This window comes from Dendropsophus ebraccatus, chromosome 2 (genome assembly GCF_027789765.1).
Source record: "Dendropsophus ebraccatus isolate aDenEbr1 chromosome 2, aDenEbr1.pat, whole genome shotgun sequence".
Lineage (NCBI taxonomy): Eukaryota > Metazoa > Chordata > Amphibia > Anura > Hylidae > Dendropsophus > Dendropsophus ebraccatus.
Window position 1 is genome coordinate 95402396 of NC_091455.1, and position 22832 is coordinate 95425227.

Below are 22832 nucleotides of genomic sequence, written 5' to 3' on the forward strand. Positions count from 1 at the left end.
TCACTGTCTCCCTCTCTGACAGCAGCCCCCCCAACCCACAGTGTGTGCTTGTCCCCACCCGAAGCGTACCCACTCTCTGCTCACCCTGTGGCTCTCTCCTGTGAGTGCAGCACCCCACCACCACCAGTGATATCGAGCGGCCATCTCCTGGTGGCCGCTCGATATTACTCCCCTCATGCCCCCCAGCCCTCCGTCCCCCCGCAGTGCGATCTCCCAGTGGCCGCTTCATATCCCGCCCCCTCCCGCGGCACCCCCCTTACGTTCCCCCATCCCGGAAATCAGTCCAGGTGGCCGCCCGCGGCATCGTCGTCATGCCCACCCCTCCTCCGGAACAGACCAGGTTATCGCTGGTCACATGCGGCACATCCCCCCCCAAATCTTATCGTGGCACCCCACCCACATCTGACCCAGTGGCCGCCCGCGGTGTCGCCGCCGACACCCCCCCCCCCCACATACCTGACTGGGTGGCCATCCGGCCAGCTCCCACTGCACCCCCCACCCCGCATCTAACCGCGGCACCAATCTCCCCTCCCGCATCTGACCTGGCATCTTAGCGGGTGCCCTCCCGCAGCTCCCCCCCATCCGACCTGGTGGCCGTCCAGCCGCCTCCCGTAGCACCCCGTACCCCTGGTCCCACATCTGATGGCAACAACACTGTCAGCCCCCCTCCTGACCCGGCATCTTACCGGGTGCCCTCCCGTGGCATCTGATTGTGGCAATCCACCGACACCCGTCGCCTCCATTTATTTGTATCTGACATGGTGGCCACCCGCAGCACCACAACCGCTCACCTGGGCACACTCTGCAAACTCACTCAGCTCAGCTACTTCACCATCATCACCACCATCTCAGCTCAGCTACTTCACCATCATCACCACCATCTCAGCTCAGCTACTTCACCATCATCACCACCATCTCAGCTCAGCTACTTCACCATCATCAGGCATAAGCATTGCATGATGGGAAATGTAGTTTCCTATCTTGATTATAGACCGTCTTTTAGGGACGGCAGCAGCTAGAAAGATGGGAGACGGCTCAAGGGGGACTTGGCGAGTAAGGCGAGCTAGGTTTGGGAGCATTACATTTTTTTAGCTCTTGGGGGGGGGGGGGGGAATACCCCTTTAAGCTAAAGCTAAGTTTTATTGTGTACACACCCCTCCCTTATGTCATTTTCTGTTAGAAATGTATGTTTTACTACTTGTACATGGTGTCAGTCATCAGCCTCTAGACAGTGGCAGAGCTTGTAAGGAAACAACCCAGAAGGAACATAGACTGCACAACACAGGGTTAAAATCTGTCAACATGTTTTAAATTAAACTTAAATTAGTTAAAGTTTAGGAACAGAGACCTGCACCAATCTCAAGATATAGCTGTGCACTTCTCCTGGCTATATCTAAAAATTCACATGTACAAGATACGCAGAAGATTTGATGGTGCAGATTTGATGCTGTGTTTAGTTACTTAGATCAAATCTGCTGCGGATCCGCAGCATAAAATACGCTGCGATTCTGTGTGTGTGAAGCTACCCCTAGATTAACAAAATACTTGACATGTTGTAGAGCCATATCAACATGAGGTTCAGCTGGGAGTGGGTGGTCAGATTACCACTGATCACAAGAACATGCAGAGAGAAGCCTGCAGCTGAGCACTTAACTCCCCGCTTGCTGCAACAGTCATACAATATGGGGCTGTTTCCTGAAACTGAAGGGCCACAATTTTTTTTTAATTCTTTCTAATACTCACTGGGGGGGGGGGGGCAGAATACTCAAATCCTGATGTTTCAACAAAAAGCTTATTAAGGGTATAAACCCACACACCGTATACGCAGCGTATTTACTGCTGCAATACGCAGCAAACACGCAGCAAATACGCAGCAGATTAGATCTAAATAACTGAACACAGTATCTGCTGCGTATACGGTGTGTGGGTTTGTATCCTTAGGGTAGCTTCACACGTACCGTATCACTGCGTATTTATCGCTGCGTGTTTGGTGCGATTTTTACATGCGAGTTTTGATTTTCATGTGAAAATCAAAACGCGCATGTTAAAAAAATCGCACCAAACACGCAGCGATAAATATGCAGCGATACGGTACGTGTGAAGGCACCCTTAGGGTGCCTTCACACAGGGTGACTCACAGTGGAAATCTCGCTGCACATTTAGCAGCGAGGTCCGCTATGAGGTAAGGTCTTGGCAGGTCCCTGTGCATACATACGTATGTAATGCAGCCGCCCCCTTAACCCCTCCATCAGCTCCCACTGTCTGTATACATTACCTCTCTCTTAGCTGCACGGGGTCCCAGCTTCCTGCTCTGCCGCCCAGCCAATCAGTGTGTTGCCCAGCCGCAGCCACTGATTAGCTGGGCGGGAGAGCAGGAAGTCGGGACCCCGTGCAGCTAATGGTGCGTTTACACAGGCAGATTTATCTGACAGATTTTGGAAGCCAAAACCAGGAATGGATTTGAAAAAAGGAGAAATCTCAGTCTTTCCTTTATGACCCGTTCCCTGTTTATGGTCTGTTCCTGGCTTTGGCTTTAAAAATCTGTCAGATAAATCTGTCTGTGTAAACGCACAATCAGAGAGAGGTAATGTATACACACAGCGGGAGCCAATGAAGGGTTAAGGGGGCAGCTGAATTACATACTCACAGAGGTCTTTCATACCGTATGTATTGTGTACACAGGGACCTGCCAGGACCTTACCTCGCTGCAAAATTCGCAGTGAGATTTCCGCTGCGAGTCGTTTCAATGTGCTGGTCTGTAGTCCTTGAATGGCATTAGTCACTGTTCACTTCTAGGCAATATACACAGTGAGGCACTGATTATAACAAGCTGTGCCCCATATAATCTCCCCATCATGAGGAAAGATTCTGTGAAAGTAATCAATGTCTACATGCCGACACAGTACATTAGAAAACTGCAACAATTAACAAAACTAACAATTAAGCAGTCTACATTTACTGCACTACTCGTTTGTGTTGCTTTTTTAGTTTAGCAGACAGCATACATTTAGGGTACAAACCCACACACCGTATACGCAGCAGATACGCAGCTGATTTGATGGTGCAGATTTGATGCTGTGTTCAGTTATTTAGATCTAATCTGCTGCGTATTTGTTGCGTATTTGTTGCGTATTTGCTGCGTATCGCAGCAGTAAATACGCTGCGTATATGGTGTGTGTGTTTGTACCCTTAGGGCAGCTTCAAACAGACCAGATCCGCAGCGGATTTCGCTCTGTGAGTTGGCAGGAAAATCCGCTGTGGATCCTGTAGTGTGAAGCTTAATGGGTCCAATACACGCAGGGGATCCAATGCCTGTATGGGATCCGGCCCTTTTAACCCCCCGCCACCCTGAGCATACATACCTGCTCGGCGCCGCTAATCAGTGCTGCTGTGAGTATGTGCTTTAACCCCCCCCCCCCCCCAAGAGCATACATTACCAGAGCAGGTAATGTATGATCTTGGCGGCAGGGGGGGTTAAAGCACATACTCACAGTCAATGCTCCTGTGAGTATGTGCTCTATAGGAATGAATGGGACCGGATGGGACCGCAGCGTGAAATTCGGATTCGCTGCGTATTCGGTAGGTGTGATAGCACCCTAAGGGTAGCTTCACACGTACCGTATCGCTGCCTATTTAAAGCTACGTTTTTGGTGCAATTTTTACATGTGAGTCTTGATTTTCACATGAATATCCTGTGAAATCGCGCCAAACACACAGAGATACGGTACGTGTGAAGCTACCCTAAATGTGGACAGCACAAATCAAACAAGCGAAGATAGGAGTTGTACAAAATATTTTTAAGTAATGTTAGTATTATTTTATTGTGATGGATAACATGATTTCTGGCTGCATGCACGTCTCGTGGAAAAATCAAAGCAGTGACCTGACTGATTGAAAGGGAAAATTTCCTTAGCATCCCACATTAAAAAAATTAAAAGAAAAAAAACTTTTCAATCTTTCTGGGGCTTCACCCTGCAGCTACTTCACTACCACTGGAGAAAAATAAAATTAAACATGTATATAGCAGATATACATTATATATAAAATTGGATCTGTTGGTCGCTGGTCACTAAAGGGACTACATATACCCCACTGATTTAAGTGAGCTTTTGTCTGTCATTTTGGATGGATCCTGCCACAGAGGCACCTGATAGCGTAATGTATTGTAGTGTGAGCCAAGCCTAGGATGTCACCTGTCTGCAATACCCAGCAGTGTTGGATTTTGTTCTGTAATTGTGTACCCCAACCTTACTACAACAGTAGGTAGCATATCATGTCACACCAAGTACAATATGTAGCTTACAACACCTGTGATTATAGAGAGGTTAGAAGATCCCAGTAGGAAAAAAAAACTAAAATCTCAAGGGGTATGTTATCTGGCATATGGGAGGTGGGGGCGAAGGGATGCAATTGGTGTCATACAATTATTGGGGGGATGTAATGGGTTGACTTGTATGATTATAGATGATACCACCACCCACAATCCCTGGGATGTGATATGTGGTCTATATGCACATCATGTATAATCTGCAGGATATGAAAAGATAACACAATACACAGTCCATACAACCAGTAAATGACCCAGCCAGAAAACACCATGAATATACTGTACAATAAAGAAAACTTCCATTATAAACCATAAATACCATGCTATAGAGAACATACACTCATCTCAGCGACCTGGCAGCAGCTGCACTCACTCCTGGATAATGCTGGTTCAGTGGTCAGCTGGGAGACTGAACCATTGACTGGAGGTTCCCCCCTACTTCTGGTCAACTTAGTTTGTCCCTGGGGTGGGTTGGCTTAGTTTAAGGGTGGGTTTATCCTTTGCTTTTAGTTAGGTGAACCAGAGAGTCCAGCCTCTTCAGCTAGATACCTCAGAAACTACAGAGCAAGTTTTGTGTCCCCTGTTGCTGTAGCATAGGAGGGTGCCTTTAGACAGAGAGATTTATCTGACAGATTTTTGAAGCCAAAGCCAGGAATGGGTTTCAAAAGAGAATTCTCAGTCTTTCCTTTTATGACTTGTTCTCTGTTTATAGTCTGTTCCTGGCTTTGGCTTCAAAAATCTGTCAGAAATCTTTCTGTGTAAAGGTTCACTTAGCCCGCCTGCAGGAGAAGATTAGGTTGAGGCAGTAGCGGATTATAATAGGTCCGTTTGGGGCTGTAGCCCGGGGCCCAGAGCTCCTGGGGGGGCCCATGGTCACCCAAACAGACTTATACTTTCAGTAGTGTATTGTCTCCTGGCTACAGTTCTGCTATGATTTGCTAACAATCGTTGCTTTTTTACTTTGATTTTGCACATATCAGGACATCATGACATTGTCTGTCCTGAACATCACACTAGTGCCGCCAAAGTTACAGTAGGATGGGGGGGGGCAGGATTGGTGAACGGCCCAGGGCTTATGGTAAAGTTAATCCGCCAATGGGTTGAGGGGTACATCCTGGCTAGCCCTGCTTGTGGAAGTGATCCCCCTGCTAACAGATCTGGCTGTGCTGAGAACCATGCTCCCAGGCTGAGTCCCCCCCCCCCCCCCCCCCCACACACACACACACACACACACACACACACACACACACACACACACACACACACACACACACACACACACACACACACACACACACTTCTGAACACAGGGCACGCAGTAAGTCGTGCTGTCGTGAAAACCCCAGTCCCCGTGCAGTCTCAGCTGCTGTGGGTGCTTCCTCCACCAAAGGAGCATGCAGGTGCTGGGTCTCCCCCTGCTGCTGTGCAGGCTGTTTTGACGCTAGATTCAAATGTTCCTGACTCCAGTAGTGCTGGTATGTTCCCCAGCGTATTCCCTAACAAGCACCTTCTCTTTCCTCCTTCCCTCGCTCCCCCTGTTAGTCAGCAGCCTCCAGGCCATTTGGCAAGATGGTTTGGACTGCATGCAGCTCCTGCTAGTGCTGCTGTTATCACCCCTCCCCCTAAGCACGGAGCCTTTGCTTTCTGTGAGGGCCTGTTCACACTACAGAATCTGTGCAGATAACCTCCAGTGGAATCTATGGGGGAGATTTATCAAAGGGTGTAAAATTTAGACAGGTGCAAACTGCCCACAGCAACCAATCACAGCTACTCTTTCACCAGAGCTGGAACCTGAGCTGTGATTGGTTGCTGCGAGCAGTTTGCACCAGTCTAAATTTTACACCCTTTGATAAATCTCCCCCTATGTTCTTCCCGCCTTGCTCCAGCTTGAAGATCTGCCAGTCCCATAGGCTCCAGTCTTTTTAGGCAGATTCCACCATCCGCCTAGAGAAGAATAAATATTTCAATTCTTTGGGAGGATGGCAGAATCTGCCTGACCAAAGAATGGAGCCTATGGGACGGCCAGATGTTAAAGCGGGAGCGCGCACGGAATCCGCTGGAGGTTATCCGTGCGGATTCTGTAGTGTGTATGGGCCTTGACACTGGGACTGAGTGTCAAGCAGAGGGCAGTTCAGGACAGTTTTATGATGCTATCAGGACCAGCCCCAGCCATTTGTGGGCCCTTGGGAGACAGAGCCTCAGCGGGCCCCTTTGTATAGCAAATCATGTGGCATCATTATTAGAGGGTCTCAGCAGACCCCTACTACTATATAAGATGCTAGAAAAGCTGGGGGACCTCCATTATACTGAATATGATACAAGATTCTAGCAAAGCTGGGTGACCTCCATTATACTGACTACTATACAAAATGCTAGGAAAGCTGGGTGACCACCTTATACTGACTACTATACAATATGTTGGGAAAGCTGGGTGACCTCCATTATACTGACTACTATACAATATGATAGGAAAGCTGGGTGACCTCCATTATACGGACTACTATACAAAATGCTAGGAGAGCTGGGTGACCTCCATTATACTGACTACTATACAAAATGCTAGGAAAGCTGGGTGACCACCATTATACTGACTACTGTACAAAATGCTAGGAAAGCTGGGTGACCACCTTATACTGACTAATATACAATATGTTGGGAAAGCTGGGTGACCTCCATTATACTGACTACTATACAATATGCTAGGAAAGCTGGGTGACCTCCATTATACTGACTACTATACAAAGTGCTAGGAGAGCTGGGTGACCTCCATTATACTGACTACTATACAGGATGCTAGGAAAGCTGGGTGACCACCATTATACTGACTACTATACAAAATGCTACGAAAGCTGGGTGGCCTCCATTATACTGACTACTATACAAAATGCTAGGAGAGCTGGGTGACCTCCATTATACTGACTACTATACAAAATGCTAGGAAAGCTGGGTGACCACCATTATACTGACTACTATAAAAAATGCTAGGAAAGCTGGGTGACCACCATTATACTGACTTTTATACAAAATGCTAGGAAAGCTGGGTGACCTCCATTATACTTACTATACAAGATGCTAGGAAAGCTGCGTGACCCTATTTTACTGACTATACAAGATGCTAGAAAAGCTGTGTCACCCCATTATATTGACTACTATACAAGATGCTAGGAAAGTTGGGTAACCCCATTATACAGACTACTATACAAGATGCTGGAAAGCTTGGTGACTACCAATATACTGACTACTATACAAGATGCTAGGAAAGCTGGGTGACCCCATTATACTGACTTCTATACAAGATGCTAGGAAAGCTGGGTGACCACCATTATACTGACTACTATAAAAGATGCTAGGAAAGCTGGGTGACCACCAATATACTGACTATACAAGATGCTAGGAAAGCTGGGTGACCACCATTATACTGACTACCATAAAAGATGCTAGTAAAGCTGGGTGACCTCCATTATACTCACTATACAAGATGCTAGGAAAGCTGAGTGACCCCATTATACTGACTATACAAGATGCCTGGAAAGCTGGGTGACCCCATTATACTGACTACTATACAAGATGCTAGGAAACCTGGGTGACCACCAATATACTGACTATACAAGATGCTAGGAACGCTGAGTGACCCCATTACACTGACTTCTATACAAGATGCTGGGAAAGCTGGGTGACCACATTATACTGACTTCTATACAAGATGCTAGGAAAGCTGGGTGACCCCATTATACTGACTACTACTAAAGATGCTAGCAAAGTTGGTCGACCCCATTATGCCGACAATACTAGATGCCAGGAAAACTGGGTGACCACCATTGTACTGACTACTACTAAAGATGCTAGGAAAGTTGGGTGACCCCATTATGCCGACTATACTAGATGCCAAGAAAGCTGGGTGACCACCATTATACAAGATGCTAGGAAAGCTGAGTTATCTCTATTATTCTAACTACTATACAGGATGCTTAAAAGCTAAGTGACCCCATTATACAAGATGCGACCTCCTAATCCTCCACCCGGGGGCCGGGCTTGTCGAATATACCAGGGACAGTCATTTTCCGGTACAGTTCCAGCAAAACTGGGAACTAGGGAGTGGAAGGCTGCGTCTGGCATCCCTAAACTGGTGTTTGGTTGCCCTGCATTCCGTAGGGGGGCCCTTAAGGTGCTGTGGGTCCCTTGCCTGAGTAAACCGGGTGCTGACGCTGGCCCTGCTGACTTATTTCCTAGCTCACAGCCTGTGTCAGATCAGAGTATGCCTCCCCCTCCCCCAGGCCTGTATTTAGAGTTCATGCTGCTCTAGGCACTTTGCATGCTGAGGCGCCCCCCTTCCCCCCCCGCCACTGGCTGGTTACATGCATGGTATATACCCTGGCACTTGGGTGCCACTCTGCTTGTTGCCCGCTCTTCTTGATACCTGGGGCCCACCAGAGGAAATGATCCTTGGGGCCCACCAATATAGAACCAGTAAGACACAACATGTTGTAGTTGGGTCCTAGGTGCATTATACACTGGATGCTTTGTGGGAGATCAGAATACATAGATCTGTGGGGGCTCAGTATATAGAAGTGACCCCAGAACATCACTAATAGGGGGGGGGGAGATGTTTTTGTTCTATCCCCTATTAGTGATGTTCCGGGGTCACTTCCCTACACTGAGCCCCCACAGATCTATGTATTCTTATATGCCACAAAGCATCCAGTGTATAGGACCCAACTACAACAGCTGCAGGCACTACAACTCCCAGCATGTACTGACAGTCTGCAGCCCTCAGGATATGCTGGGAGTTGTAGTGCCTGCAGCTCTTGTAGTTGGGTCCTAGGTGAATTATACACTGGATGCTTTGTGGGAGATCAGAATACATAGATCTGTGGGGGCTCAGTGTAGGGAAGTGACCCCAGAACAGCACTTATAGGGGATAGAACAAAAACATCTCCCCCTATCCCCTATTAGTGATGTTCTGGGGTCACTTCCCTACACTGAGCCCCCACAGATCTATGTATTATATGCCACAAAGCATCCAGTGTATAGGACCCAACTACAACAGCTGCAGGCACTACAACTCTCAGCATGTACTGACAGTCTGCAGCCCTCAGGATATGCTGGGAGTTGTAGTGCCTGCAGCTCTTGTAGTTGGGTCCAAGTTTGCGCTAGTGTACTGTAGTGACCTTGGGGCTGTGTCAGTACACTACCGCAAACCATACACTGACCCATTTAGACCCCAACGGTACACAGGCTCAGCACGCTATAGAAGTGATTACAGTGCAGTTACTAATGACTCACAGGTGACATCTTCTCCAATAGCCGTCGCTCACTTTTTGCTTTCTTCTCCATCTGGTGCAGCCATCATGAAGACTTCTCCGACCACAACTAGTCTGCAGGCGGGCAGCTGGGGTTGACTGGGGCAGGAGGGCAGCTGTGGTGAAGGGTGGGGAGGAGCAGCTGGGGGTGGCAGGGCCAGAATCTGGGGAGGGAGGGGAGCAGCTGGGGCAGGGGAGAAGCTGGGGGCAGAGGAGAAGCTGGGGGGGGCAGGGGGAGCATCTGGAGGGGGCAGGGGAGAAGCTGGGGGGCAAGGGAGAAACTGAGGGGGCAGGGGAGAAGCTGGGGGGGCAGGCAGGGGGAGCAGATGCGGGCAGGGGGAGAGGCTGGGGGGCAGGGAGAGAAGCTGGGGGGTGCAGGGGGGGAAGGGGAGCAGATGGGGGCAGGGGAAGAACCTGTGGGGCAGGGAGAGCAGCTGCCATGGTGCAGGGGGAGAAGCTGGGGGGGGCAGGAGCAGGGGAGAACCTGGGGGACAGGGAGAGCAGCTGGGGGGGGGGGGTGCAGGGGGAGAAGCTGGGGGGACAGGGAGAGCAGCTGGGGGGGGGGTGCAGGGGAAAAGCTGGGAGGGCAGGGGGAGAACCTGGGGGGTAGGGAGAGCAGCTTGGGGGGTGCAGGGGGAGAAGTTAGGGGGCAGGGAGAGCAGCTGGGGGGGGGGTGCAGGGGAGAAGCTGGGAGGGCAGGGGGAGAACCTGGGGGGCAGCGAGAGCAGCTGGGGGGGTTCAGGGGGAGAAGCTGGGAGGGCAGGGGAAGAACCTGGGGGGCAGGGAGAGCAGCTGTAGGGGTGCAGGGGGAGAAGCTAGGGGGGGCAGGGGGAGAACCTGGGGGGCAGGGAGAGCAGCTGGGGGGGGGTGCAGGGGGAGAAGCTGGGGGAGCAAGGGGAGAACCTGGGGGGGGGGCAGGAGCAGGGGGAGAACCTGGGGGGCAGGGAGAGCAGCTGGGGGGGTGCAGGAGTAGCAGATGGGGGCTGGGGGGCAGGGGAAGAAGCTGAGGGGGGCAGTGAGAGCAGCTGGGGTGGTGGTGCAGGGGAGAAACTGGGAGGGCAGGGGGAGAACCTGGGGGGCAGCAAGAACAGCTGGGGGGTGCAGGGGGAGAAGCTGGGGGGGCAGAGGAGAAACTGGGGGGCAGGGAGAGCAGCTGGGGGGTGCAGGGGAGAAGCTTGGAGAGCAGGGAAAAGCTGGGAGGGCAGGGGGAGAACCTGAGGGCATAGAGAGCAGCGGGGGGGGGGGGGGGGCTGGGGAGAACCTGGGGGCACGGAGAGCAGCTGGGGGGAGGTAAAGTGGGAGAAGCTGGGAGGGCAGAGCTGGGGGAGAAACTGGGGGCACGGAGAGCAGCTGGGGGAGTGCAGGGGGAGAGGCTGGGGGGAAGAAGGAGCAGGCGGGGAGCATCCAGGGCCCGGGGGCAGAGGCAGGCTAGTCAGTTTCGGGGCTGGCCGGGGTGAGCTTCCGGCACACACTACCTCTATTACAAGCCGGAAGCTCATTGCTGCAGCCCCGCGGTCCCGAACTTCTCTACTGCTCAGCAGCACACGTGACGTCATCGCGCCGAGCAGGGGAGAAGTCCGGGACCGCGGGGCTGCAGCTATGAGCTTCCGGCTTGTAATAGAGGTAGTGTGTGCTGGAAGCAGCTGCACCCCGGCCATCCCCGAAACTGCAACCAAGCCCCCCCCCCCCCCCCACCCAACCCCCGGGAGTGGACTAGGCACCCGTGGTCCAGTGACTAAGGCGGCGGGGGTTAAAAATATATTTATTTTTTTTTGACAAAAAAAAAAAAATTTGTTCCCCCGCAGAGCGCCGCCCTAGGCACCGGACCACAGGTGCCTAGTGGCAAATATGGCTCTGCCCTCCCCAGAAAAGTTAGAGAATTAGCATAGATACATTTTGTGCATTTACATCTGCATCACATGGGCACTCTTCCCCTTCTTCCAATTCATCCAGCTCAGCTTGTAATGCCGGCTATAAGCAGTATAGGCATTCGTCCCCCTGCTCTAGTTCCAGATCTTGCAGTCATTCTTACAGGCATAGGTTTGTGCACAGATGCAGTCATAAGCATTCCCACATATTGTACAGATCTAGGCGGTCCTCTTTTTCTCCTCGCTCTTCTTCAAGGGGTCAGCAAAGCAGCCGCAGATCGAGCCAGAGCGACGATAGCCAAAGATGTACAAGATGGGACAGCGGCAATGCCAGACTTGAGTCACCTTCTGCTGGAAGGCCCGCACTTGCTGGTGCTGCTGTTCCTGCTCCCTCTTCGTCTTTCGGATGGTAAGTTGACCTGCATACGGGCACAACCAATTCTGCTAGCTTTGGTAGTCCTAATAAAGGGGAATTGATGTCTATTTTACAGAACATTTTGAATAAAGTGTGTAATCATCAGGTGTTACCAGTGCCAGTGTCTGAGGTGCCCCCAGCGGTGATAACCACACCGGCTGCGTTAACTCCATCAGGGATGTTGTTTAAAGAGGTGTGGGCACTCATCTTGCTTCTGATGTGAGGGGAAAAGTATAAGCTTAAGAGTATATTGACATCTGGTCATTGATATCACCTGATCATTTAACAGAAAAAAAGGAAAAATTGGCCACACATCTATGACTCTGTTCACACTGCAGGTTGCACGCTGCTTGTGGCTAAAGTACAGACAAAAAAACAGAAGGTGCAGCAGCAACCCACAGATGCAAGGGCTTACCGTATATACTCCTCCCAGCATACACACGGTAAATACCTGCTCTGTAGATATTAAAAAGTGAGGATCTTCAGAGCAGGTGTTTACCGTGTGTACGCTGGGAGGAGTATATACGGTAAGCCCTTGCACCTGTGGGTTGTTGCTGCACCTTCTGTTTTTTTGTCTGTACTTTAGCCACAAGCAGCGTGCAACCTGCAGTGTGAACAGAGTCATAGATGTGCGGCCAATTTTTCCTTTTTTTCTGTTGAATGTGGGGGGTGTGGCTACCTCCTGTTGGCCTGCACTCCACCCATGTCCCAAGGCTGCTATAAAAGAGATCATTTGGCTCCTATCTGCCCAGTTGTAGGCTTATTCAGCCCAGGAGAGGCCATTGCTAGTGGGAAAATGCTAGAGAAGGGACCATGTCTTGAGGACGCCTTAAGGTGGCGACATGGTACACTCTGTTTGATCAAATAGTTTGCTAAGATCCTCACTTTTTAATATCTACAGAGCAGGTGTTTACTGTGTGTACGCTGGGAGGAGTATATTCGGTAAGCCCTTGCACCTGTAAGTTGCTGTTGCACCTTCTGTTGTTTTTTTTTATCACCTGATCATTTGACAGTGGATAAAAAAAAAGTTTGAGAGAAATGACGATAAAAAGTGAAAGTAGCTAAAACTTTTTGTAATTGGATTCAGACGTTTGCCACGTATGCTTGTATTTTGTGTTCCAGGTGTTCGAACAAGGCTACTGAATAGTTAATATATCTGGATACCATTCATGCAGCTTATAAACTGCATGAGGGCACAGTGTGGAGGTGATACGACAAAGAGTTTCGTCGTCTTCTTGCACTGCAACCTGAAGTGGGTTGGGCATCAAGGGCCACTGATGTTTTGGTGCAGCTGATGATGACCCAACAAAGATCGTCCTTTCAAGCATTGGCTGCCTCAAGTAGATCATCAGTTGGGGCAGCCAATAGGAGACCAGGAGGGGCCTGCTGGCTATTTAATAAGGGACAATGAAAATTCCTTGCATTGTGCCGTTTTAAGCGCGAATGTTCCATCTGCATTGGAGCATACTCGGCACTGCAATGTTTTAAGAAAGGAAAAGGGGCAGGAGGAACTAAACATGCAGTTGCCAGCAGGTCTGAGGATGCCAGTGAGCATCCGAAAGATGCGCCCCTGGCTTGACCTGTACCCCAGGAGACAGGAGGCAGATCTCCTCATTAAAGCGACTCTGTACCCACAATCTGTCCCCCCAAACCACTTGTACTTTCGGATAGCTGCTTTTAATCCAAGATCTGTCCTGTGGTCCGTTCGGCAGGTGACACAGTTATTGTCCTAAAAAACAACTTTTAAACTTGCAGCCGTGCCAAACGGGAGTATCTGTGCCCTAACTTTGCACCACCCCTCCATCCCTCCTCCCTACCCTCTTCAGCATTAGGAATGCCACTGGAACATTTTCTACATGCTGAACATTGCACAGGTGCATGAGGAGGGTGGGGAGGAGGGACGGAGGGGTGGTGCACAGTTAGGGCACAGATGCTCCCGTTTGGCACGGCTGCAAGTTTAAAAGTTGTTTTTTAGATCAATAACTGCATCACCTGCCGAATGGACCGCAGGACAGATCTTGGACTAAAAGCAGCTTTCCGAAGGTACAAGTGGTTTGGGGGGGGGGTCAGAATGTGGGTACAGTCGCTTTAAAGGTTTTTCAGTAGGTTTCTATATACCGCATGTTTCTAGTTCCAGTGTGCCTTTTTCAGGTAACCTTTGGTCTGTTTTTGATAATCCTTAGGTGGCACTGGATAATTTAGAAAAAGAGGTGGCATTGGGCCGTATGGCGGGTACTTTTGAGGTTTCCTCAGTGGAAAATCTCAGTCTTTCCCCGTTGGGTTTAGTCCCAAAATGAAGGAGGAAAAATTCAGAATGATACTGTACATCACTTGTCCTTTCTGCCTGAAAGTTTGGTAAATTACAGTATTAGTCTAGAGGAAGCAGCGGTAACATATGTTTCTTTTGACAGAGCTCTGCAATTTATTGAGAGCTGGGTGGGAGCACTTTTGGATAAGTCCGATATTGAATGCGCCTTCCCACTTCTGGGTAATGCTGATGGTTTTAATTTGTTAGGTTGCCAGTTAGATGGTCAGATCTACATTGACCTGTGCTTGCTGATGGGGTGCTTGATATCTTGTCGTTATTTTGAGACGTTTTCTTCCTTTTTAGAATGGATGGTTCGTTTTGTATCGGGTACTTTATCGGTTTTGCACCAATAATTTTTTTTTTGTGTGGGTCTGGCTGGGTCAAATGAATGAGCTATAGTTATGGATGTGTTCCACTATTTCATGGCAAAATTTGGGGTGCCTGTAGCCGAAGAAAAGAAAAAGGTCCGGTCACATGTTTATCCTTTTATGGTATTCAAATTGACACGGCTGGTATGGTAGTGAGTTTGCCGCCTGAAAAATTGGCTATGCTCTTATCTACCATTGTAAATTTCCTGTTAGCTAAGAAGATAAAATTATGCCAGCTTCAGTCACTGTTAGGGCTGTATTTGCCTGCAGAGTCATGCCGATGGTCAGGGTTTCCTCACGCCATTTGTCTTTGGCAATGGCGGGAGCAAGACAACCGTCCCATTATATACGTTTAACATCGGTTCTGAAGGAGGATCTAAGAACTTGGCATTGCTTTTTGCTGGACTACGATGGTCCTTCTTGCTTTAGGGAACCCGAGTTGACTAACAGTGATCTTCAGGTGTTTACCGAAGACTGGCCGCAGACATAGCATGATTCAGGCCTTACAAAAAATTTTATGTTGCTTGAACGCTTCCCCATAGTCGTGGAGGTGATTTGTTTTGGGTCAGATAATATGAGTGTGGTTCATGTGGTAAATAATCTGACATCATCATGCTTACCAGTGTTGGCTTTACTGAGGTGTTTAGTTCTTCATTGTTTAAAGCTTAAAATAGTTTTTAGAGCAAAACATGTGCCTGGTGGCATAGTTTCAGGACCCTGCATCCAAGAGCGTAGGTGGTGGGAAAGCCATGCCCCCTAGTCCTGCGGGAGTTGGTGGAGAACAACTCAGGCCATTAATTCAGTCATTGTTGAATTAACTTGGACTTGGACTTGGGCAAGCCACGGTAAGGCTTTGGCTCAATAGTTAAAGTGTACCAAAGGGCAAAATTGGCTAGCATCTGAGGTTTGTAAACAGGTAACATGAAAGGTGAAATTTTTGCATAAGTTCAGGGTACCAGGAGTGTCCGCTGCCGTGGCTCAAAAACAGTGGGCAGGGGTTTCTTTTATGATTCAGTTGTGGGGTTTATTCGATGCCACAAATGAGTTTTCTATTCATTTAATATTACTGGGTTGTTAAAAAGAACTCTGTAAGAAGGACAACCGGAAACCGGTTTCCTTTGTGTTACTGCAGCCACTGCTTGAAGCCTTAAAATCCGTTTGTGCTTTTCCTAATGAAAAGTTTTCAGAGCGGCTTTTAGTTGGTGGCGGCGGCGCGTACAGTGACACCGGGCCTGCGTGTTGAAGATGTGGTTTTTTGACACAATTCGAACCGCATCCTTGTAAGGAGATCGAAAATGGATGTATATGGTTGGGGTTCTTGGGTTTCTGTTTTTCGTTTGGGAGGTTTGTGTTGCCCGGTACCATTGATAGATCTCATTAACTCCTTAGTGACCGCCGTGCTGCCTTTTAACGGCGGCCACTAATGGGATTTATTCCGATGCGTACGCCTTTTAACGGCGGACGCATCGGAATAAATTACCGCCCGGCGGCGGCAGCAGTGTGGGGGATCAGCTGTCAGTGTGACAGCTGACCCCCCCCCCTGAAACTGCCCCAAGCGTAGGATTCTCCGCTCCAAGCAGTTTTATCCGTTAAATGCCGCTGTCAAACCATGACAGCGGCATCTAACGGGTTCCGGTCGGCGCCGTGGGTCACTTACGCGATCACGATGTCACGCGGCGCCGTCCGGTGTCCTGGTGGTCTCCATGGTGATCCGGGGTCCTAATTAAGGTCCCCGGGGTCACCATGGATATGCCTCATGCTGACAGGGGTGGCCGTGGCTATTGCCTGTCAGCATGATGCATGATAAAATACATTGCAGTACATTAGGTACTGCAGTGTATTGTATCAGTGATCAAAGTATTTTACACCAGTGTACAGTAATGTACACTAGTGTAAAAGTAAAAAAAAAGTGAAAAAATGTGCACTAAACACAACACAGCCCCCCCAATAATAAAAATGCATTACATTCCCCATACACTATAAAACATTACATAAAACTGATCAAAAACACAAATCCTATACATATTTGGTATCGTTACGTCCGTAACGACCCAATCTATAAAACTATATCAATAATTATACTGCACGACACACGCTGTAAAAAAAAAAAACTATAAAAAAAACAGTACAAGAATAGCTGTATTTTATCAATTCACTTTAGAAAATACATCATAAAAGAGATCAAAAAGTCATATACATATAAAACTTGGTATCAATAGAAACTACAGATCTTCCCGCAAAAAATAAGCCCAAAACCAGCTCTGTCACGCAAAAGATAAGAACGCTATGGATCTTGCAATGTGGCGTCAGTTTTTGTGGGTTTTTGCTAGGAAGCTAGTTTCTATTGCGCCAAAACGGTAATAGTTAAAAAAACCTACACAAATGTGGTATCGCCGTAACCATAGTGACCCAGAGAATACATGTATTATGTTATTAGTGACCGCCGTTACAGATTTTTACGGCGATCACTAATGGGCTCTATACTGCTGCCATCAGCTCTTTATGGCGATGGTGCAGAATAGTGCAGCGGCGCCGGTAATGCCCGCAGCCAGGGGCGGAACTACCGCCGTAGCCTACGGGGCCCTGCCGCATCAGGGGGCTCGTGGCGCGGGCCCCGGAGCTGACATAGCCTGTAGCACCCGACGGCCGAGCAGGCCTCCCGGGTGCTGCAGCTGTTTGGGGTCCGGGGGTGTCCTGGTACCTGGGGGCAGCACTGGTACCGGACTCAGCGTCCGCCCAGGCTAGTACTTCCGGCACACGGAGCGTCTGTGCCGGAAGTACAGGCCGGGGGGCGGACTCTGAGCTCTCTGGTACCTGTGCTGTCGGAGATAGGACGGGACGCGTGAGGGGCCCCCCCTTGTTATCCCGTCCTATCCCCGGCAGCACAGGTACCAGAGAGCTCAGAGTCCGCCCCCCGGCCTGTACTTACGGCACAGACGCTCCGTGCGCTGGAAGTACTAGCCTGGGTGGACACTGAGTTTGGTACCAGTGCTGCCCGGGAATCCCCGGGACACCCCCCAGGAAGCCCCCTGGGGAGAAGGGGAGAAGCAGAGAAGACAGCCGATGGGGGAGTTAGGTGAGTTGTGTTTTATTTTTTTTATTTTTTTATCTGCTTTGCAAAGGGGGATGATACAGGGGGCATCTATGGGGATATACAGGGAGGGGCATCTATGGGGGATAATACAGGGGGGTGGCATCTATGGGGGATAATACAGGGGGGGTGGCATCTATGGGGGATAATACAGGGGGGTGGCATCTATGGGGGATAATACAGGGGGGCATCTATGGGGGATAATACAAGGGGCTATCTATAGGGGGATTATACAGGGGGCCATCTCTAGGGAGACAACATAAGGGGCATTTATAGGGGGACCAAATGAGAGGGCATCTATAGGGGCACAACACAAGGGGGCCATCTATAGGGGGACAACATGAGGGGCATCTATAAGGGGGGAGGGGCAACATGGGGGACCATCTATGAGGGGGATGGAAAGCACAGGGGGGTCATTTATAAGGGGCTAACACGGGGGCATCTGTAAGGGGGAATACACAGGGGGGCATATACTATAAGGGGGTCACATAGTGTTAGGGCTACCAACTAAATGAGGGTGTAAAGGGGCCAATACAGATGTGCAGTGTGTATAGAGATGAGGATGGTGCCAGTATAAGGAGCCTAATATGTTTGGCTAGCATATTCTGTGGATTCGTGGCTCGGAGAAGTTCTCATAATGGCCCAGGGCAGATGGAGAAGAAAATGAAAAGGAAACAACTCTGATCAGAGAAGACCATGTGAGTCACCTTATGTAACTGCACTGTAATGTATTTGGTGTACAGAACCTGTGTAGAGCTGAGTGTGTTGATGGCATAGTGGTTGATCGATCGATCGAGGGAGAGGGGGGGGGCCCAATCAAAAGTTTGCTATGGGGCCCAGCAATTTCTAGTTACGCCCCTGCCTGCAGCCCCCTCCTCTCAGCTAACAGAGGTAGCTGAGGGGTTGGGGCAGAGTGTGGGCTCAGTCCCAGCCAGTCCCCTCACCGGCGATCGACGTTATTACCAGTATACTGGCGGCCTACGGTAACAGACATTGCCAGCGCAGCTGAACGCTTTCATCTCTTCTCTCCGTGAATTCACGGTGAGAGGAGATGAAAACATGTCCCCCCCCCCCGTCCCCAGAATTAACCCTAGTGACCTGGTCACTGACACTCCCCTCCCTGGGCGGCCATCTGATCCAAGATGGCCGCCGCCATCACTGTTAACAGACTCTGTTCACAGTGATGGATTCCTAAAAACGATTAAAGATCCCTTCTCTCCACCCCAGGAGGTGGCGGAGAGCATGGGGCAATGATCGGGGACCACCCAGTGTGGTCCCAGTACAAGCGATTAGCGGTATATACTATATACCACTGATCGCTTGTTCCAAATGGTGCCGGCACTTTTTTACCCCGTCACCAAAGTCAAGTGCCCTGGATTACCTGTAACCACCCCAGATTACCTGTAACCACCCCAGATTACCTGTAACCACCCCAGATTGCCCATCACCTCCCCAGATTGCCTGTAACCACTCCAGATTGCCCATCACCACCCCAGATTGCTCGTCACCTCCCCAGATTGCCTGTAACCCCCCCCCCCAGATAGCCTGTAACCCCCCCCAGATAGCCCGTAACCATGCCAGACAGCCCGTAACCATGCCAGACAGCCTGTAACCATGCCAGACAGCCCGTAACCATGCCAGACAGCCCGTAACCATCGCAGACAGCCCGTAACCACCACAGATTGCCACAGACTGCCTGTAGCTACCCCAAATTGCCTGTAACCACCCCAGATTGCTCGCAACCTCCCTAGATTGCCCGTCACCTCCCCTGATTGCCTGTCCCCTCCCCAGATTGCCCTTCGCCTCCCCAGATTGCCCTTCGCCTCCCCAGTTTGCCCGTCTCCACCCCATTTTGCCCGTCGCCACCCCAGATAGCCAGTTAACACCACCAGATTGCCCGTAACCAACCCAGATTGCCCGTAACCAACCCAGATTGGCACAGACTGCTATACTATATATCACTGATCGCTTGTTCCAAATGGTGCCGGCACTTTTTTACCCCTGTCACCAAAGTCAAGTGCCCTGGATTACCTGTAACCACCCCAGATTACCTGTAACCACCCCAGATTACCTGTAACCACCCCAGATTGCCCATCACCTCCCCAGATTGCCTGTAACCACTCCAGATTGCCCATCACCACCCCAGATTGCTCGTCACCTCCCCAGATTGCCTGTAACCCCCCCCCAGATAGCCTGTAACCCCCCCCAGATAGCCCGTAACCATGCCAGACAGCCCGTAACCATGCCAGACAGCCTGTAACCATGCCAGACAGCCCGTAACCATGCCAGACAGCCCGTAACCATCGCAGACAGCCCGTAACCACCACAGATTGCCACAGACTGCCTGTAGCTACCCCAAATTGCCTGTAACCACCCCAGATTGCTCGCAACCTCCCTAGATTGCCCGTCACCTCCCCTGATTGCCTGTCCCCTCCCCAGATTGCCCTTCGCCTCCCCAGATTGCCCTTCGCCTCCCCAGTTTGCCCGTCTCCACCCCATTTTGCCCGTCGCCACCCCAGATAGCCAGTTAACACCACCAGATTGCCCGTAACCAACCCAGATTGCCCGTAACCAACCCAGATTGGCACAGACTGCTCGTAACCACCCCAGATTGCCCATAACCACACCAGATTGCCTGTCGCAACCTCAGATAGCCAGTAAACACCTCGAGATTGTCCATTACCACCCCAGATAACCAGTAAACACCCACATATTGCCTGTAACTAAAATGACACTCCTTCTCTTCTGAGCCCTGCTGTGTGCCCATACAGTGGTTTATGCCCACATATGGGGTACCATTGTACTCAGGAGAAGCTCCGTTACAAATATTGGGGTGCTTTTTCTCCCCTGGTCCTAGTGAAATTGAAAAATTTCAAACTAAACAAACATGTTGTTGGAAAAATTCAATTTTTTTCTTTTTTACTGTCTAGTTTTGAATACTTTCCTCCAATACCTGTGGGGTCAAAATGCTCACCACACCCCAAGATGAATTCTTTGAGGGGTGTACTTTCCTAAATGGGTTGACTTTTGGGGGCTTCTATTCTGCAGACACTACAGGGGCACTGCAAACGCACCTGGCGCTCAGAAACTTCTTTAGCAAAATCATGCACTGAAAATGCTAATTGGCGCTCCCTTCCTTCTGAGGCCCGCTGTGTGCTCAAACAGTGGTTTATACCCACATATGTGGTACCGTTCTACTCAGGAGAACCTGCGTTACATATATTGGGGTGAGTTGTCTCCCCTTTTACTCGTGAAATTGAGAAATTTCAAACTAAACAAACATATTATTGGAAAAATTCTATTTTTTCATTTTTACTGTCTTCTTTTGAATACTTTCCTCTAATACCTGTGGGGTCAAGATGGTCACCACACCCCACGATGTATTCTTTGAGGGGTGTACTTTCCAAAATAGGGTGACTTTTGGGGGGGTTCTATTCTGCTGACACTACAGGGGCACTACAAACGCACCTGGCGCTCAGAAACTTCTTCAGCAAACTCATGCACTGAAAATGCTAATTGGCGCTCCCTTCCTTCTGAGCCCTGCTGTGTGCCCATACAGTGGTTTATGCCCACATATGGGGTGCCGTTCTACTCAGGAGAACCTGCGTTACATATATTGGGGTGAGTTTTCTCTCCCTTTCCTCGTGAAATTGAAAAATTTCAAACTAAACAAACATATTATTGGGAAAATTCTATTTTTTTCATTTTTACTGTCTTCTTTTGAATACTTTCCTTTAATATCTGTGGGGTCAAGATGGTCACCACACCCCACAATGTATTCTTTGAGGGGTGTAATTTCCAAAATAGGGTGACTTTTGGGGGGGTTCTATTCTGCTGACACTACAGGGGCACTACAAACGCACCTGGCGCTCAGAAACTTCTTCAGCAAACTCATGCACTGAAAATGCTAATTGGCGCTCCCTTCCTTCTGAGGCCCGCTGTGTGCTCATACAGTGGTTTATACCCACATATGGGGTACCGTTCTACTCAGGAGTACCTGCGTTACATATATTGGGGTGAGTTTTCTCCCCTTTTACTCGTGAAATTGAGAAATTTCAAACTAAACAAACATTATTGGAAAAATTCTATTTTTTCATTTTTACTGTCTTCTTTTGAATACTTTGCTCTAATACCTGTGGGGTCAAGATGGTCACCACACCCCACGATGTATTCTTTGAGGGGTGTACTTTTCAAAATAGGGTGACTTTTGGGGGGGTTCTATTCTGCTGACACTACAGGGGCACTACAAACGCACCTGGCGCTCAGAAACTTCTTCAGCAAAATCATGCACTTAAAAAGGTTAATTGGCGCTCCCTTCCTTCTGGGGTACCGTTCTACTCAGGAGAACCTGCGTTACAAAATTTGGGGTGCATTTTCTCTCATGCTTATTATGAAAATGAGATACTTTAATCTTAACAAATATATTATTGGAAAATTTCTATTTTCCATTTTTTTTCTGGCCTAATTGGGAATACTTTCCTCCAGCCCCTGTAGGGTTAAAATGCTCATTATACCCCTAGATTAATTCTTCATTCTAGTTTCCAAAATGGGGTCACTTATGGGGGTGTCCAGTATACAAGCCTCCTAAATGAACTTAAAAAAAGAACTGGTCCCTAAAAAAAATCAGTTGTCATGAATGCAACTTTGGCGCAGTCCTCGGTGCGTAAGGTACGACCGAGACTGTGCTTTTGGCCATGATTCTGCACTTTTATGTTTGTATTTCATTTATGTCTGAACCTGGTCTGAACACTGTCTTATTCCAGCCCTTGCTGGGTGGTGATTAGCAGGCTTCCACCACACCCGTGTCCACCTGTGTAGCTCTCTGGCAGGTTCAGAGTTAAGCTTTCTTGCTCTGGTTTCTGTGATTGAGGGATCTTATAGCCAGTCAGTTTCCTTGTTGTCAGCTGTGTATGCTCTGCAGTCAGGAGGCTGCTCCAATGGGATTCTGGACCGGGCTCTGATTCACTATAAGTTGTTCTCAGTATCCCAGATCATTGCTGGTTATTCAGTATTGCTTCCCTGTCCTGTATCCCAGCTCTGCCTGCATCTATCTGTGTTACCTCTGGTTTTCTGTCCCTTGCCTTGTTTTCTGACTACCCTTGCTTGCTGCCTGCCCCTGACCATATTGCCTGTTATTCGACTACCCTTTTGGATC

General features: G+C 49.4%; 1 protein-coding gene across 7 annotated transcripts in view; it reads right to left on the bottom strand.

Moving 5' to 3' along the window:
* SYCP2L (synaptonemal complex protein 2 like) overlaps nucleotides 1-22832 on the bottom strand; it is a 209361-nt gene that overhangs the window by 169730 nt on the left and 16799 nt on the right. Inside the window, exon 1 of one of the 7 annotated variants that reach the window (XM_069958021.1) lies at nucleotides 11660-11727. The exons of 5 other annotated variants lie outside the window; for them this stretch is intronic. In XM_069958021.1, the coding sequence (XP_069814122.1) occupies nucleotides 11660-11695 (36 nt within the window). In that variant the 5' untranslated portion in view covers nucleotides 11696-11727. Of the gene's footprint in view, nucleotides 1-4665; nucleotides 4709-11659; nucleotides 11728-22832 lie in introns of those variants that run through there. One more of the 7 variants, XM_069958022.1, reaches the window with a different exon arrangement.